This window comes from Lissotriton vulgaris, chromosome 3_1 (genome assembly GCF_964263255.1).
Source record: "Lissotriton vulgaris chromosome 3_1, aLisVul1.2, whole genome shotgun sequence".
In the NCBI taxonomy this organism is placed as follows: Eukaryota; Metazoa; Chordata; class Amphibia; order Caudata; family Salamandridae; genus Lissotriton; species Lissotriton vulgaris.
The window spans coordinates 802,299,103-802,316,294 of NC_141689.1; the positions used below are offsets into that span (position 1 = coordinate 802,299,103).

At 41.4% G+C, this 17,192-nt stretch overlaps 1 protein-coding gene across 1 annotated transcript in view; it reads right to left on the minus strand.

Annotated features, from left to right (window-relative positions):
• FBN2 (fibrillin 2) overlaps positions 1–17,192 on the minus strand; it is a 1,183,434-nt gene that overhangs the window by 1,009,722 nt on the left and 156,520 nt on the right. Inside the window, exon 3 of the mRNA XM_086961117.1 lies at positions 7,198–7,296. Within this exon, the coding sequence (XP_086817243.1) occupies positions 7,198–7,296 (99 nt within the window). The remainder of the gene's footprint in view (positions 1–7,197; positions 7,297–17,192) is intronic.

Below are 17,192 nucleotides of genomic sequence, written 5' to 3' on the forward strand. Positions count from 1 at the left end.
CCTAGTTTCTTATCTAGTCTTAATTTTTCAGGCTTATTCTCAGCTTTTTGTCTCGCCATAGTAACTTGTTTATCATCTTGTCTGTTTTTTGGTGGAACTCGTCTGTGAGTGTAAGTGGAAGCATTCCCGACAGGTAGTTGATCATCGGGGTGATCATCATCTTAATTGTCTCTATACACCCCCACCACTTTATGAATTTGGGCAACCAGGACTCCAGGAGCTTTTTTTAAATCTTTTTTAGGATTCGTTTCTCATTTTAGTTGAGTGTGGTTTTGAGGTCTTTGCCGAATTGTATCCCTAGATGCTTGATGAAACCGGGTTGCTAGGCTAATCCTGAGTTTCCTAATACCTCTCTCGTGGTGTGGATGTTAAGTGGCATGCATTCCGACTTATCTCTGTTTAGTTTATAGCCAGAGTGGGACATTCAGAATCATCTTGAAATCTGAGCTCTCTCTTTGTGTATTTAAAAAGGCATCACCTTTGTGTGTGGGGTCTTGTTCATTGAACATGGTAAAGATTACACTTACCAATATCAGCATCATCAGGTGATGTTTGAAAAGATCACATCCATCAAAGTCTGTCAGGGTATTGTTTAACATGCGTATCATGCATGGTGTTTAACATGATTACCCTACTGCCTTCTCGACTATATGTGACACAGTCTGCCTATATGTCTTACCATGAGGCCCAGAAAACTCTCATGAAAAAAAATGTGAATGTAACATCTATCAAGAGCACAATCAGTAAACCCTCCACTGAAATGTGTGCAAACGTGCCACACAACAATGCACATAATATGTGTTTAGTAAATCCTACTTTGACTTATTTGCTGTAAGATTGAAAGGATAATGAGCTCAACTGTGCAGCACACATTAAGGGTCTGATTACAACTTTGGCGGGGTGGCACCGGGTCCGCCCGGCCACCGCACTGACAAAGCTTAGGTCAGCCCATCTGCCAGATTAGGAGTTTCCTCCTGTCTGGCGAGCTTTGTTTCTGACGTTCCCACAGCAGTGCCCTGAAAATGGGCACTGCAATGGGAATGCCAAAAAGAGTTCCTGCATGTGTGGAGGAGCCACAGGGGGCCTTTCAGGGTCCCCTTTGTTTCGTCTCTGCCAGTGTGTTAATGGAATAAGCTTAGGCACATTCTTAAATATGCCTCAGAGTGTATGTGGGCTGTGGGATGTGTGGCAGAACAATGAATGCCATTACCATGTATGCCTAAACAATGCTGTCTAAACCATGAATATGTCTCAACCATGCATGTCTTTACCACGCACATCAGTACCATGCATACTCATAGGCATACATTAAATCTACCATTACCATGCATACCTTTACCGGGCATACCGTTATTGTACGTAAATAAATGTTACTGCACTTAAAATTTATAACAAAACAGTTATTTACATTTAAAAAAAGTCTGTAAATTAAATAAACAATACACCAGAGCTGTAATATTACCCCCCAAAACAATTTTACCTCTAAATATTGTCAAAGAAAGCAAACGACAATTCATCTAGAACTTAAAGAAAGGTATATCAAAGTATCCTGTTCCACAGTAGTCCTTCTCTTTTTTTTGTATTATTTTTTGTTTGTGTGATTTTATATACATACAGCAAAAAAATATTGTTATATGGGTTTCCCGCCCCTGAGGTTACAAGGTATGAGGTTAATCGTGTACATTTTCGGCAGGGTCCCCTTGTGCTGGTTATAGGTTGATGGTAGGATAAAGGATAGAGGAGAGGAGGAAATGAAAAGTAGGAAAAAGTGTAGGAGAAGGATAGGACAGGAGTAAATCAAACAATACAGTTTGGGTTGTTTTCATTACTGATAATACAGCCTGTCCAAAACTAAAATACTTGTCGTACTATGTGCAGAACAGAAATAAATGTTTTTTTCTACCATTAAAAATAAATACACGTCCTGTTAGAATATAAAACACGTTTACACGTAAATTTTAAAAAAAGTTGTTTAAAATGTGCTTTTGCCTTGAAAAAACATACAAATTGATTTGACCTTCATTTAGTGACAAGTGGTACACTGACACTGCTCATGACCACATGTCTCTCGGACACTCTGAGGAAAGTGGCAGTTTGTTGAGGAGTCACTGCTATCTATCACACACTGCCATCTATCAGGCACAGTAAGTACAACATTTGTACAAAAGACATCCACAGAATGACCAAATTATTCCGAAAGCTACAAAGTACTCTATTCAATTACAGTAATGTCAGTAATTTGCAACCAATTTTTTTCTGTAACTGAAATAAAACTTTTCCAACTGTTTTTTAAAGTAATTTTTCAACTTAGTATTCTAACTGCAGTGGGCTCTCCCATTAGGGCAGGTGCTGGACAGTGACTGGGGCCAAATTTACTATTCTAATTCTGCTGGGGGCGTGTCCCTCAGGGCAGGTGCTGGACAGTGACTGGGGGCAAATTTACTATTCTAACTCCGCTTGAGGCGTCCCTCAGGGCAGGTGCGGTACAGTGACTGGGGAAAAATGTACTATTCTAACTCCCCTGAGGGTGTCCCTCAGGGCAGATGCGGGACAGTGACTGGGGGCAAATTTACTATTCTAACTTCACTAGGGGTGTCCCTCAGGGCAGGTGCTGGAGAGTGACTGGGGGCAAATTTACTATTCTATGTGCGCTGGGGTTGTCTCTCAGGGCAGGTGTTGGACAGTGACAGGGGGTGAATTTACTATTCTGATTCTGCTGGGGACATTCCTCAGGGCAGGTTCTGGAAAGAGATTGTGATAAAATTACTATTCTAACTCCACTGGCGTGTTCGGCAGGGGAGGTGCTAGACAGTGGTAGGGGGTAAACTTACTATTCTAACTTCACAGGGGGCGTCCCTCAGGACAGGTGCTGGAGAGTGACTGGGGGCAAATTTACTATTCTAACTTTGCTGGGGTTTTCCATCAGGGAAGGTGTTGGACAGTGACAGGGGGTACATTTACTATTCTAACTCTGCTGGGGGTGTCCCTGAGGGCACGTGCGAGACAGTGACTGGGTCAAATTTACTATTCTAACTCAGCTGGGGACATTCCTGTGGAAAGGTGCTGGAAAGAGATGGTGGTAAACTTACTATTCTAACTGCGCTGGGGGTGTTCATCAGGGAAGGAGCAGGATAGTGACTAGGTGGGTGAATAAAACACGGGGAAAAAAGAGGAAAAAAATGTTGCATTTTTATTTTTTCACAGAGCTAAACATAAAGTCCAAATGCAGAGAAAAACCATAAAATTCATAAAATTCACACCTTAACAAACAAATATCATTAGAAGGCAACACCATATTTGAAGAAAGTGAACATAAAAAAATGACACCAACAAACCAAAGCCAAACAATACCAAAGGGTATAAAACTAATAAAATATTTCATGTTTTTTCCAAACAAACAGAAAACCTCTAACATTGAAAGTCCAAAATCATCCTCATCCAATGACAAAGCCAGAATACTAAAATCATAGACCTGCTCCTAAAGAGCCAAACAGACCATGCTAAAGGTTAAAAAAATCTCAAATTTCAATTTCTCCTTCTGTAACAAAGATAATTTTTTCCTAGGAAAAAAATGCTAACAAACAATGTAATTTCACATTTTTTAACAGAGTATCTAAACTGTTAGTTTTCTCCACAGGAAGCCCAAAGTAACAACACCATTTGCATTTTTTTCCAAACAGGCAAAGTAACAGAGTGCAAAAATTAAAACAATGCAAAATACAACAGTAACATACTTTTTTATGTTTCTTTTTTATCAACAGATTCAACATTATTGGCTGCAGCCAGACAGGCTATGCCCGTCAAATCAAGTAGAGGAAACCAACTGCTGGAATATGGTGGCTATTTTTATTGTACGGATAGATTAACTGAGTGGAGGAGTCATTGGGGGTGTGCAATATTTTTCATCCCATTGCACAGGCAAGCGATTACTCTAGGCGACTGTGGTGAAAGCACCTCTGAGCATAAACACTTTGCCTCTGCAATGGAGATAGAAAGAAGAAAAAATATACAACAAATAAAATATCTTACATCCACCTCCAATGAACCCTGTGGCACAGCCTTGAGGGAGGTATCACTAAACATTCCCATGCATGTAACTAGTGGTAGACCCGCAATTCTCAGCCTCAGAAGGATGATCCAGAGACAAAAACAGGCAAGTAATCCCCAATGTGTGAATCCACAGACCTTTTTTGATATTAATATTCCCCCAGAACTATTACTTTCACTAAGGAAACTTTCCTACTGCATGGCAAAGAAACCCTCAAAACAGAATATTGATTTTTGGCTCATCCCATAACCTGCTAACACTGGAGAATAGTGATGTTTGGATGATGAATGGTACTTTACATCCACACCCCATCCATTCACCCAAATATATACTAATCATGATAAAATAAATAATAAGACCGTAACATTAGAATACAGTTTACTCACTGACAAACAATCCTCAATATATACTGAATTAATTTTTGACAATGATAAAAACTAAAACCTCAGGTAAATGCCCTAGAAAAATGATAATAGACTTTAAATTAACAATGATTAACACCATTTGTAAAATGTACCCCACAACCCAAATTGTATGTATGTATGTATTGTATGTATTTGGTATTTGTAGAGCGCATATATTTTTTTAATATTTTTTTATATCACCAAAAAGGTCTCATAGCGCTTGCTAGTGTTCAAGGCAGGACAGAGCAATAAAAGCGGCTTTTTTGATTTACGGGATTGAGCTAAACAGCCAGGTTTTAAGGAGTCTACGGAACTTCTTATGTTCAGTCTCCAGGCAGAGGGGTAAAGGCAAGGCGTTACAGATTTCTGGGGCCTCCCGGGAAAAAGATCTACCCCCATTTCTGGCGGTTTGCATCTTCGGCTTTGGATTCATGGATTATTTTCCACTTTTCACATTAATATTGGCATACAATTTTTAAAAAACATTCTTAGTGGAGGATTACATGTAGACAGTAAATTGCAATTTGAATTACGAAAACATGTTGCCTAATGCTTCGTACGTCCTGAGTGTGTAGACGAGTTCTACACATCAATTAGTGAATCTGACTATTTTACACAAGACGAGGGGATATTGCCAACCTTACTAAATTATTTTGAGGACACATGGATTAAATTACTAAATATCTTTACATATTTATTATATTTTTTGCAGAATTTAAAATACATTTTAATAGATATTTAATAAGAAACATTGTGTTGCATATTTTTTTAATTTAATAAATTAATTATCAATATAAAAGTTTTTATTTGTCGAAAAATATGTTTAATAGTCTGCCATATCTTAGGAATAGCATTCAATGATTAAATATGTTTTTCATTAATTTAATTTGTATTATTTAATTGATATATAAATTAATAATCAGGCATTTAAATAAATACCTGAGTATACATACACTTCCCCACTCTATACCCTTATATCCCATGCGTCCAGTACCTAAATTCTACTGTTACAAATGACTTGGCTCTTCAATATTATTTGTAATTAAATTATTGTAAAAATGTATCCTCAGGTATTTAGGAAAATACTGAGTATTAATAGACTTTACCACCCTATACCCGATATCCCTTGCATCTGATGCCTACATTTTAGAGTTACAAATGTCTTAGCACATGTTAATAAATATTAGTAGTGTTTTAATTATTGTAAAATGTAATACTCTGCTATTTAAATAAATGCCTGCCTATTGATACACTTCCCCACTCTATATCACTTGCAGCCTGTGCATAAATTCTAGTTTACAAATTACTTTGCACATGTTAATACATATTATTAGTAATTAAATGATTGTAAAAATTAATATTCAGCTATTTAAATAAATAGCTCAGTATTAATAAACATCCCCCAAACCCCTACATTCCTTGCATCCCGTGACTAATATTTAGTGTAGAAATGTATTTGCATATAAATAATATTAGCATTTCAAATATTTTTTTAATTACTCAGATATTGAGAATGCATACAATTCACCACCCTATACCCCAAATGTATTAATTGGATTAATACATTGCCAAAACTGTTTAAATTTTTTTTAACTATTCCAGACTACTTACCATAAACTTACCTATATACTTACACATAAATACTTGGTAATGACAAGCATGGTAATGGCATACGTTGGAAAGCCATTTTCGTTGTAATGGCATGCGTAGTAATTTTGCATGCGTGGTAATGACTTCGAGGTAAGCGTTTGTTGTGGTTAAGACTTTGTTGTGAAGGGCTGTTTTCCAAGCTATGCAGTGCAGCATATGTGAAGCATATGTGCAATATGTGGAATGTTTGAAGAAATTAAGGGCCTTATTATGAGTCTGGTGGTCTACGGCCCACCTGACTCACAGTGGTGGTCTCCCTAGCTGACCTATTATGACTAGGGTGCTCTGGCTACCCTGGGACTACTGCAACTGCAGCAACCGCCAGGGAACCGCTGTTCCCTGGCAGTTGTGCGGCGCTCCTGAGGCCGCAATATGCTTTGTGGGGCAGCTGCAACCCAGCCAAGCATGTTATGAGTTTCCTCACAGCCACACTTTTCTTGGCGATGAAACCTCCATGAAAAGTGTGGTGGTGAGGAAACAAAGGGGCAGGTACTATTTCAAAGAACCACCCACCAGACCAGGAGAAAACTCCGGCTCTGGCAGGGGGGTCCTACACAGGTTTGGCGGTGCTCCCGCACCACTAAACTCATAATAAGGCCCTCAGACACTTCTTGTTGGCACATGCTTCAAGTAAGCATTATGCTTGATGCAAAACCTGCTCTCACTGTCGTAGTAGATCTGGCTTGTTAAAAACTATGGGCATTGTGCTGATTCACTTGCGTAATACCTAAGTGACCACACTTGATACAAAGTGGCGCATAGAAGTGAAAAGCAACATTTGAACTGAGAAAACTACATCTTTCCTGTTCGTAATACCTTTTTGTGCTGGAAAGCAAATAAACTTGCAAGATATTGATAGCGCCCAGTTTGCATGACTTTGCCCCGGTGCAAACCCTTAATAAATCTGGGTCATGAATTGCTGATACAACTTTACTTCCGGCAGGATGTGTAAAGACACATGCTGAAACGTTTGAACGTATTACAAAGTTTACTTTTACATTTACCAGTAAACTGCATAAGCATTATCCCCACTTGTAGATGCGAAAAAGCCAAAAAGGGTAACGTTTGACAGAAATGCAAATATCTGACACTTACTCGATTTTGTTCCACAGACGGGTGCAATTTGTCCACTAGAGCAAGTACACATGTTAGGTCGTGAACAGAATCCGTCGCCACAGCTATTTCTGCAAATTGCTGTAAGTTTAAAAAACATGAAAGAAAACATTAGATATGACATACTTAATACCGCTCATAAGATGTTACAGTACAGATTCTGTGACAGAAAAATGTTTACATTTTATTTTGAAGGGCCGGAATAATCATGAAAATGTACAGTCGCAGCCAAAGGAACAGCAGAGATGTGTAAAGCAACGGCCTGTTAAATCTGTGTGAACTCGAGATTCTCCTGTTCACACTTACACAGTCCAAACAGATTTCCAACTGTTTGGGGTGGATGAAATAAGATCACCATGAAATACTCAACATTGAGGATTTGTGATTGGCTGTAAAAGACTTAGGGTCCGACTCACAAAGCTTTTGTTGCATGAGACGGTGTGTCTTATTGCTGTATTATTCGCGATTTTACAAAAGGAAGTCACATCTAGTTAGGGAAATAGTATTTCTGAACTTCTACCCTAAAAAAAGTTACAATAGAAGTATCAGTGGGCATTCTGTGTCAGTGTGATATAGGAAGTATTATAAGGAGCTGTTGTGCTAAAAAAAAGAATGGGTGGGGTAGGGGTAAGGCAGAGTTCCAGTGCTCAAGTACAGGTTTCAACACCAATCCACACTCTGGGCCTCATTGCGATGTTGGTTGGTTCGTAAGCGACAGGCCGTCGGTTCCGATCCAACCAAAATCTGGAGGATTGTGGTCTGACCGTCGCATTATGATGAGGGCAGTGGGACCACCCGACGCTTCCGATGGGCTCAAGGAGCCTGTCCGATTATCGGTCAGAGAGTAATACCCTACAATGGGGGTGGTGCCTGCTCAGGCACCGCCATCGGTATTACGGTGTCCTTTTTAGACAGCCTTTCAATGGTGGTACAACCGCCATAGAAAGGCTGTCGGAAACAGACTATGGGGCCACTTGGATGTCCCTGTCCTCCCACGGCCTCTGCTATGGTGCCTGCCACACGGTGCATGGATATTTGAAAACATACATTTTTCTAATGCGTCTTGTGCTGCAGCCGTTTTCCGGCAGCAAAATGTATGTTTTCGACCGCCTCATGGTCGGTCGCATTCTAATTTGTCAGATGGAATTGCTGACTACTAGTTGAGCGGGTTCTGTTCTGAAATGATGTTGATTGTACCTGCGTCCGACCGGTATCGTATTAAGGCCCTCTGTTATTGGATGTAATGTACCCCCTAAGCATCATCTCGTATGCATATCTAGATTTTAAAAGCCTTTAATTTCCCTGGTTAGGCTGTTTCTAGAGTTTGGCAAATTTGTAAACAGATATGTGACCGGAGGAACAGTGGAAAAGGGATTTGCCCAGGACCATATAACATGTTCAAGCAGGGAAGCCTGGATTAGCACACATAGGGCTCCAGGTTCCACAGCTAGAAATCTTTCCACTTTCCTCGATCCTTTTTATCTAAATAATGATGTCTTTCTCGGTGGAGAGTATGTATTAGTGCCCATACAGCAATAGTACCTGGTCAAAGAGGGATTAAAACTGCATCTTTTTCTTCCCTCCACCTCATTTCCACCCCTCGTTTGAGTGAAGAATGGGACTGAAATGCTTTCTCTGGGAGCTGTAAAACCACTGTCAGCAGCTAGATCACCCACACCCTATTTTATGGACTGTGTCCTGCTTTCCAGGGTTTTGTACCAACATAGGGAATACCAATATATCATAAAGTTGCCCTCACTCTGTCCGAATTCTAGATTACCCAAAGCTGGGGACGGGCAGAACACGGGTTGGCACCAATCCCCATAGTCCCTGTCTTTCAGGGACCAAAAGCCAGGTTGACTGACCTACAATCAAATATCCTGCCATTCAATGAGTAAAACACACTGAGGTAGTCACTTCTGGATATGTAAGGCCATAAAATATAATCAATAATTAATTGTAAATTATAATCAAATGCTCTGATGAATATTAATTGTGTTTTTTTGTAAAGTGCTACACGTCACCTTGGCCACCTCAGGGCACCCACCATCAGGAAAAGCATGCAAGTGATACGTTCAGAGACTACAAGATTTTGAGTATAATGGGATGCATAAAATGAACTTAGACTTCTTATACTCTGGTCTCTCCCATGAAGACATTGGTTTTAGCTTGTTTGAAAAGAGCGGTAGTTGTATGGTGCGCCACAGCACTGCAAGGATAACAGAACTTTATGTTCCAAGCTCCATGCTTCTTTTTTGTGTTTTGAATATATTTCATAAACATTTATAAAACAGAGACAAACTTATAAGCATAAAACATGGAAATGCTTTTACTTGTTAAATAACTATAAAGAATCAATTGCAAAAACGAAGGGAAAGGTAATGAGAGCAGCAGATATGAAGTACACAAATTATTGAATATATAGAATTGCACAGTTATCACAATGAACAATGAAGATATGATTAAATAGATGACCAGCAGAATACACTTCAATTTTCAGACTTTGTGAAAATCATCTTTCTATTCGTAAAATGAACCCACTCATAGGAGGCATGAGAAGACAAACCAAGTCAAATCTAGAGCGCTTTTTGCCAGCATAACTCTCCGAACCTCTCTAAGTCACCCTTTTGCATATTGTAGAAAACTATCCCAAGAACACCCAAATCATCTTTAAGGTGTCTAAGACGGAAACACTCACATCTGAGAGATTGCAAGTGTTAAGTGGGAAGTGTGTGAGAGGAACAGTAACAAGAGGATTAAGCGCCAGAACAGTGTTAAACATATACATGTAAAGAATGAGAGAAGAGTATGAGGAATGACTACTCTGTGCGGATAAGAGGAAGAAAGGAGCTGTAGTTAAGAGCTGAGTTGAGGAGGGGAGCATGATTGTGCTTCTTTATGGCCAGTGCTTTTTTTGAGCTTGTGTTTGCTGGTAGGGTCCACTGGCACTCATTTTTGGAGACTGGCACTTATTTTTTCTCAAACATTGACCCACAGAACGAGAGGGTAAATACACACGAGGGGGAAAAGGAGGAGGAAGAGAAAGGGGGAAAACCATAATAAAGGAAGTAAACAGGAACCTGAGAGAGTCAGATAAAGGGTCAGGGAGTATCTGATGATGGATTTATAAGGCATGATGTGGAATCAATATTATGGAGCCTTAGTATTTGGAACACTCACATTCAGGGCCCTTGGTATGGCACTCTTTTTGACACACTGGCGGCACAGTATGCCTGCCCATATTTACAAGACCACATAAAGTCACCCTGCGTTTTCACACATTACTCTGTGTGAAAGGGACGTTCCATGGGTGTTGCTGTGGGGGTTCCCTTGCAACATCCAAGGAACCTGACACATTTCCAGATTTACAACGTTTTGTAAAGCTGAGAATGTGTCAGAAGCCTGCCCCTCTCCAGGGGAGACTTGGAATGGTGCAACGAGGAGAAATACTGTTATTTCTCCTTTTTCTCCTTTTTTCCTCTTTCTATGCGTGCTGCATTCTGCAGCATGCATAGAAAGAGGAAAATGCCATCAATGTTTGTTTTGTGCAGGAAGGTGAATGAATGGGAAACACCCATTACATCGATGTCAATACATCGCGGTGCTATCGCACCGCGACTTTTACATCGCAGGATCGTTGAGATCGCAGGCTTTTACTACGGATGCTACAACGGCGCGATGCCGTTAACATCGCATGAAATTACAACGCATTACAAAGCAGACTGTCACGCATGCGATGTTAAGATGCCCGATGTTAAGATGCTAATCGCATGCTGGCTACACAATTAATATACAATTGACAACGCAATTAATATACAATTGACCGCAATTAATAGAATAGACAATTGATATACAAAGCAAGATGCCCGATGTTAAGATGCTAATCGCATGCTGGCTACAGAAACGGCCTTTTCGTTGCACACTGTCAATTAAGAAACAGGTGCCAGCAATTAAGATACAATTAAAATACAAAGCAGACATATACAAAGCAGACTGTCGCGTACCTTTTCTTCAAACCACATTTAAGAAACAGGTTACATGTTAATATGTTAATATTAAAGAAACATGTTTTTATTATTTTATATATCGTACAATTACCGCATCGATGACCGTGAGAGGATGTGGTCTGACAGATAGCTCTGCCGACTTTGGTGCTGTCAACCAGGGTTCGAGAAAGCAGACATATACAAAGCAGACTGTCACGTTCCATTTTCTTCAAACATATCGTGTCAACAACATCAACAAGATGTCGTGTCAACAAGATGTGTTGCAGATGTAAATATTAAACAAACAGTTGCCAACATTTAAGAACCAGAGGGTATGTTTTTATTATTTTGTGGTGAGTGGGTGGATGGATGAATGGAGGGCGGGTGAATGAATGGATGGGTGTCTGGATGGATGCATGGATGGGTGCTGGGTGGGGGGTGGATGTATGGATGGCGGATGGATGGGTGCATGGATGGGTGGATGGATGTGGATGGATGGGTGTCTGAATGGATGCATGGATGGGTGTATGGGTGGATGATGATGTGTGTGTGGTGAGTGGGTGGGTGGATGGATGCATGATGGTTGGGTGCATGGATGGGTGGATGGTGGATGGCTGGCATTAGATTTTCTTTTGTGAACCTAAGTTAATTTTGCTAAGGAATCAATAGGAATCATCAGAGGTCGAAAAGGGAATACCCTTTTGTGAAAAAGCTTGAAAGAGAATGCAACTGGCTCATCAGTCAGGAGCAGACACCATCTCTGGGAGATGTGCCGAGGGTAGTAATGACATCAACAACAGTGCTTTAGCAAAAAAAAAAACACTGCGTGAAATTAATTGTCATGAGGACAGATTTAAAGATATGGTTGAGGAGATATGGAAACCGGCATTCGAGAAGTCACAAAGGATGATGTCAAGCTGATTAAACTATGTGTCAAACATCCGAGTGACACAGAAAGTAACCTCAAATATAATACTAGTGGCTTCATTGGCATTTTGGAACGGAAGGTTTAAAGTTACTTTTCATTGTAAAGTGGATTAAAAACTGCTGGAGTCCGCGGTTTTTCAAGCTTTTTTCACCTGGAGAGCGCACGTGTCTTTCCTGTCTCTGGGTGCCCCTCAAAGAGCTATTACAATGCACCCTCTGAAATACCGTGATTGGGATGCAATTCTCTGGAGGCAAGGAGACGAGGCCTATGATTTATGAGCGTGCCATAGGGCTCCCATTTCAGATGTCTCTTACATTGCTCATAAACACAGATGAAGCTTTGACGGAGCCTAAAGAGAATAGAGTGTCTGAATATTAAGTGCATACTGCTTATTCTTTCACAGTGCTGAACAGTGATCATGCGGAAGTCATGACACTTAATGAGACTAGAACGCGACTGTTAGGGGACGGAGAGGGTGGTGGGGGGAATGGGGGCCAAGGATTAGGGGCGGGATCATGCATTGCGAGAACGAAAAGGCAAAGCATGCGTTGTCGTGACGTGCGATCAAGGCGCCTGCGAGGTTTCAGCCTTTCCAATAGGAATGAACACATTGCCGTTGTAAATGCGTGCGATGTAACAGAGGGCGAAGTGTTGCCCTTTGCGATGTATTCGCGGCGAGGTTAAAGCCCGCGATGTGTTGGTGCGCGATGTAGGATCATACATCCGAATGAATGAATGAATGAATGAATGAACGAATGAGTGAATGAATGAATGAATGAAGGGAGACTTATACAGCGCAACTTAGCCCAAGGGCATCAGGGCGCCAATCAGGTCAGATAGTCTATATTCTCCAGGTGCACATCTACAAGTAAGCCTCTACAAAGAACCAAGTTTTCAATGCTTTACGAAAAAGCGCAAGAGATGGTTGTCCTGCCAGTTCTGGGGGGAGGGAATTCCAGAGCTTGGGTACCAGGGTGGGAAACGCTCTACCTCCCCATCTTGGTTTTGCAAATCTAGGAACTAGGAGAAGATTTTTATTTGATGAGCGCAGGGCTCTAATGGCTCTATCTGCAAGCGATGAATGAGGCTCTTGTTTAGACCTACATACAGTGTATTGCAGTAATCCAATCTCGAGGAAACAAGTGCCACGGTGGCTTGCTTCCGAGCATCAGAGGAGAGATAGGATGCAATTTTTCCGAGGATCCTGATAATACCACAGCAGGTGGAAACGGTCCTACTAACCTGACGGTCAAAAGAAAGAGAGGTATCTACCATAACCCCCAGATTCCTAGCGAAATGAGAGGGAAGGGGACAATCCCCAAGGGAGGCCGTCCACCAATCGTTCGACCAGACGTCTTGATTGCTCCCGAAGATCAGGACCTTTGTCTTCTCTCCATTAAGCTTTAAAACATTCTGAATCATCCATTAGGATACTGCCTCCATGCAATTTCTAAAGTTCAGGGTAGAATCACTCACCGACTGCGTGAGTGAGACCATAATTTGGGTGTCGTCGGCGTAGGACAACACCTCGAAATAGCCCGAAATATCTCACTACCCTGGCAAGTGGGGCCACATAAATGTTGAAAAGCGTAGGACTTAAAGAAGATCCCTGGGGGACCCCACATTGCACAGGTTTAGAGGGGGACAAAAAGTCACCCAGCTTCACCCTTTGCTCTCTTTGATTGAGAAAAGAGGCCAGGAGGCTCAGGCTGGGCCTCCAACTCCTATCTCCCTAAGTCGAGAGACCAGGACAGAGGGAGACAGGGTGTGGAAAGCCGCCGTAAGGTAGAGTAGGACCAGAAGGGTGGTATGGCCCTTATCGACTTTCGAGCGGATGTTGTTAATGACCACAGTAAGGGCAGATTCAGTACTGTGGGCTCTTCGAAAACCATGTTGTGAGGTATCCGGCAGGTTGGAGTCATCCAAGAAGGAGCTAAGGTAGTGATTAAGATGAGATTCAAGTATTTTAGCGGGGCAGGTAGTAAGGAAATAGGTCGAACGTTTTTCAACACCCCAGGGTCCAAAGAGGCCTTCTTCAAAAGAGGTTTAACGACCGCCATTTTCCATAAGCGAGGGAAAATTCCCTCCGTAGTTGCTAAGTTCATCACCTCTAGAAGGGGGGAATAGCTACTTCCCTACAGGCCTTCAGGACCTTGAGCGGACAGGGATCCAGATGGGAGCCAGATTTAATATTGTCAAGGAGCAAATTGATCCCCTCCAGGGTAAGGAGAGGGAAATTAAGGAAGCTAGCACCGGAATCATCAACCTGAGACCCAGCTACGGGGTTGGAGAGGGGGGAAGGGGAACCCAGCTCCAGGTTGAGGCATTCCAGTGAATTATAGATATCAACAATTTTGGAGTGGAAGAAAATTGAGATTCCATCACAAAGCTCCCGGGTTTCCACTATGGGATCCACAGCATGGGAGGCGGAAAGGGAGTCTATAATCTTAAACAGGTCTCTGGGAGAGTTCAAGGAGGCGGTCAGAGTAACATAATAAGCCCTTTTTTCCTCAATTATTGCAAGCTTGTATTCTTTTAAAAGATGTTTATGTTGTACCTTTCGGTACAAAAACAATCATCCTCGCAATGCCGGCACCCTTGCAACATGATGCAAGGGTGCCAGCACTGGCGCATGGCAGCCAATTGTGCACCAGAGTAGGGGAAAGCACACGGATGTGTGATATTGTTGTTAATATGAATTTTTATCGAATAATCGTGGGGAGATTTATCAAACACCTATTGTTAGCCTGAGGAAGGTGGAAAGTATCATGTGCCACCGAAACGCGTCGCTTTACATGTCTAAATCATCAGTTGCTTTTACTCATATCAACGTCAACACTATGTAGATCTTTTGAGTATACCTAAGCCTGAATTTACCAGGGTTGAAAAATGTATAACAATAGGGCTTATTGAAGATTGATCGTCTATAGTGTGTTGACAAAAGATATAACCCTTCCTATTTTAGCTTATTATTTTGTGTATTATCTATTCTATTTTTTTGTGTATAAATTTGTTCATCATATTTGTGTATTTTATTATGCTTGAAAACAATGTATGCATTCCTCTGTGATTATTACACATGGTTTTAAATCTCGCAAATTAATTCATGTTGGTAAGAGGATCTTTTTAATAAATGCATTTGTAACTGATTTTGACGTTGTATTCTTCAGCTCCTAGGGTGCTATTTGATTGCGGTACGTGTGGTTTATGATTGCAAGTTGATTGATGTGGTATGCCAACTATATATAAAACACAAAGGGTTTCCTTGTTTTAAGTTAATATGATGAATCCAATGATCTTTTAAAATGATGCAGCTAGGTGCAGCAAAATGGCTTGCAACACCTTGCTGCGTCATTTTTTGTATATGAGCCCCTCAATGCGCGAGCTGCTGGCTTCTGAGCCATACCTTAGGATCCAAAATGTATTCCTTTGCAAATTAAACACCATATCTGGCCATTTTGTAGCATGGATGGATCACAGATCCCAGTCTTCACATTCATTCATTGTGAGTTCTTCCGTTCACCCATTTGACTCCCAGCTTCCTTGGAGAACCATGTCTAAGATGAGTGACATGAGGCGCCATGAAGCATTAGCAGTTATCCAGAGTGCTGTAGTCTACGGGATCTGTGCCCAGCAGGGTGGTCCTACCAATTGGGTTTCCTTTCCTCTAGTGCAACACAGTCAATAGGAGGGGTTTCCTTGCTAAATGTTTGTTTGTTTGCATAGTTAGATTAGTCATACAGGTGACGTTTGGTCTGCTTACGCACAACTGTCTCTTCTTATGCTTTCCCAAGTGAGGCAGCCCAGCTTCCAGCTGTGCGTCTGTTTCCAACCAAGTGTACTCAATGTTGTTTCTCATTCATGTTCTATTCATGTGGATTGCCTAATCTTTTCAAGTCAGGTAGTACTTGTTCTAAAATGTAGTGTTACACTCTGTCTAGCTGGTATGCCTACTAGTTTCTCTCCTACAGGAACAGCAGAGATGTGTAAAGCAACGGCCTGTTAAATCTGTGTGAACTCGAGGTTCTCTAGTTCACATTTCGCAAAATGCGATGCAGTGCGCGCTACGAAATTTGTTTTATTTATTAAATTGTTTACTTACCTGCAATTATCCATATTCCGTTGTTTACCACCCTCCACCCTGCCCCTCCCCCGCACCGCCTCCCTGCCCCACCGAACTCCCTCCACGGGCCACAGCTGCCCTCTCCCACTCCCTACCACCAAAATGTAAACCCTGTACTCATCTCCATTACATATATCAAGATAGGCAGAACATTTCTACAGGCATTTCTCCAAGGGCCGCACACAAGCTCTGCATGAAATTGGTAATAGCATGCATGATGCATACAAAAAATAGTAGATTATATACAATAGGTAGAATATTACAAATATTATGCCATACTTCATTCCAAATAGGAGAAACAGATGTACTTGTGACTGTTAACCTTAATTTGTACAACACAACTGTAACCCATTTTCTGGTATGAACACCAGTGCTTAATTTGAGCCAGAGGTTACCTGTGCTCGGCACCGGCACTGAATCTTCACATATATCGTGAACTCGACCCTACGGTATTGGATCACTTTTATCAAGCGTCAGTTGAGTACACATTAATTTTTTGTAGGCACGGGGAGATTAAAGAATTTGCCCCAAATCACAAGATGTTGAGCCCACACCGAGCCTCGAACCAGGTTCCCCAACTCCAAAGTCGGCAGTCCTAGCTATTATGCCACATCCTCTCCCCACTTGTAGGGTATTATGGTTAGTAGTTAGTTTTGTAATAGGCAGCGCTAATAGGAGCAATAACGTGATGCAAACAGCCTCTTGACGAGATTCCCGGCACTTACATTTTCACAGATTAACCACTGATGAAAACATGCTTTTAATTTTGAAAGAATGCTCAGAGCATGCGGATTTCAGTCTGGCTTCTTGCTATCCTCTGATGCAAGGTAGTCAGCACGTCATCATTCCGCGCCGGCCTGCTGTCTCCTGCTAGCCTCCTCTGGAATTGAGTCAGGCTCCTGCTCCTGCACTCGTATTATTGGGACCACATGGAATGATT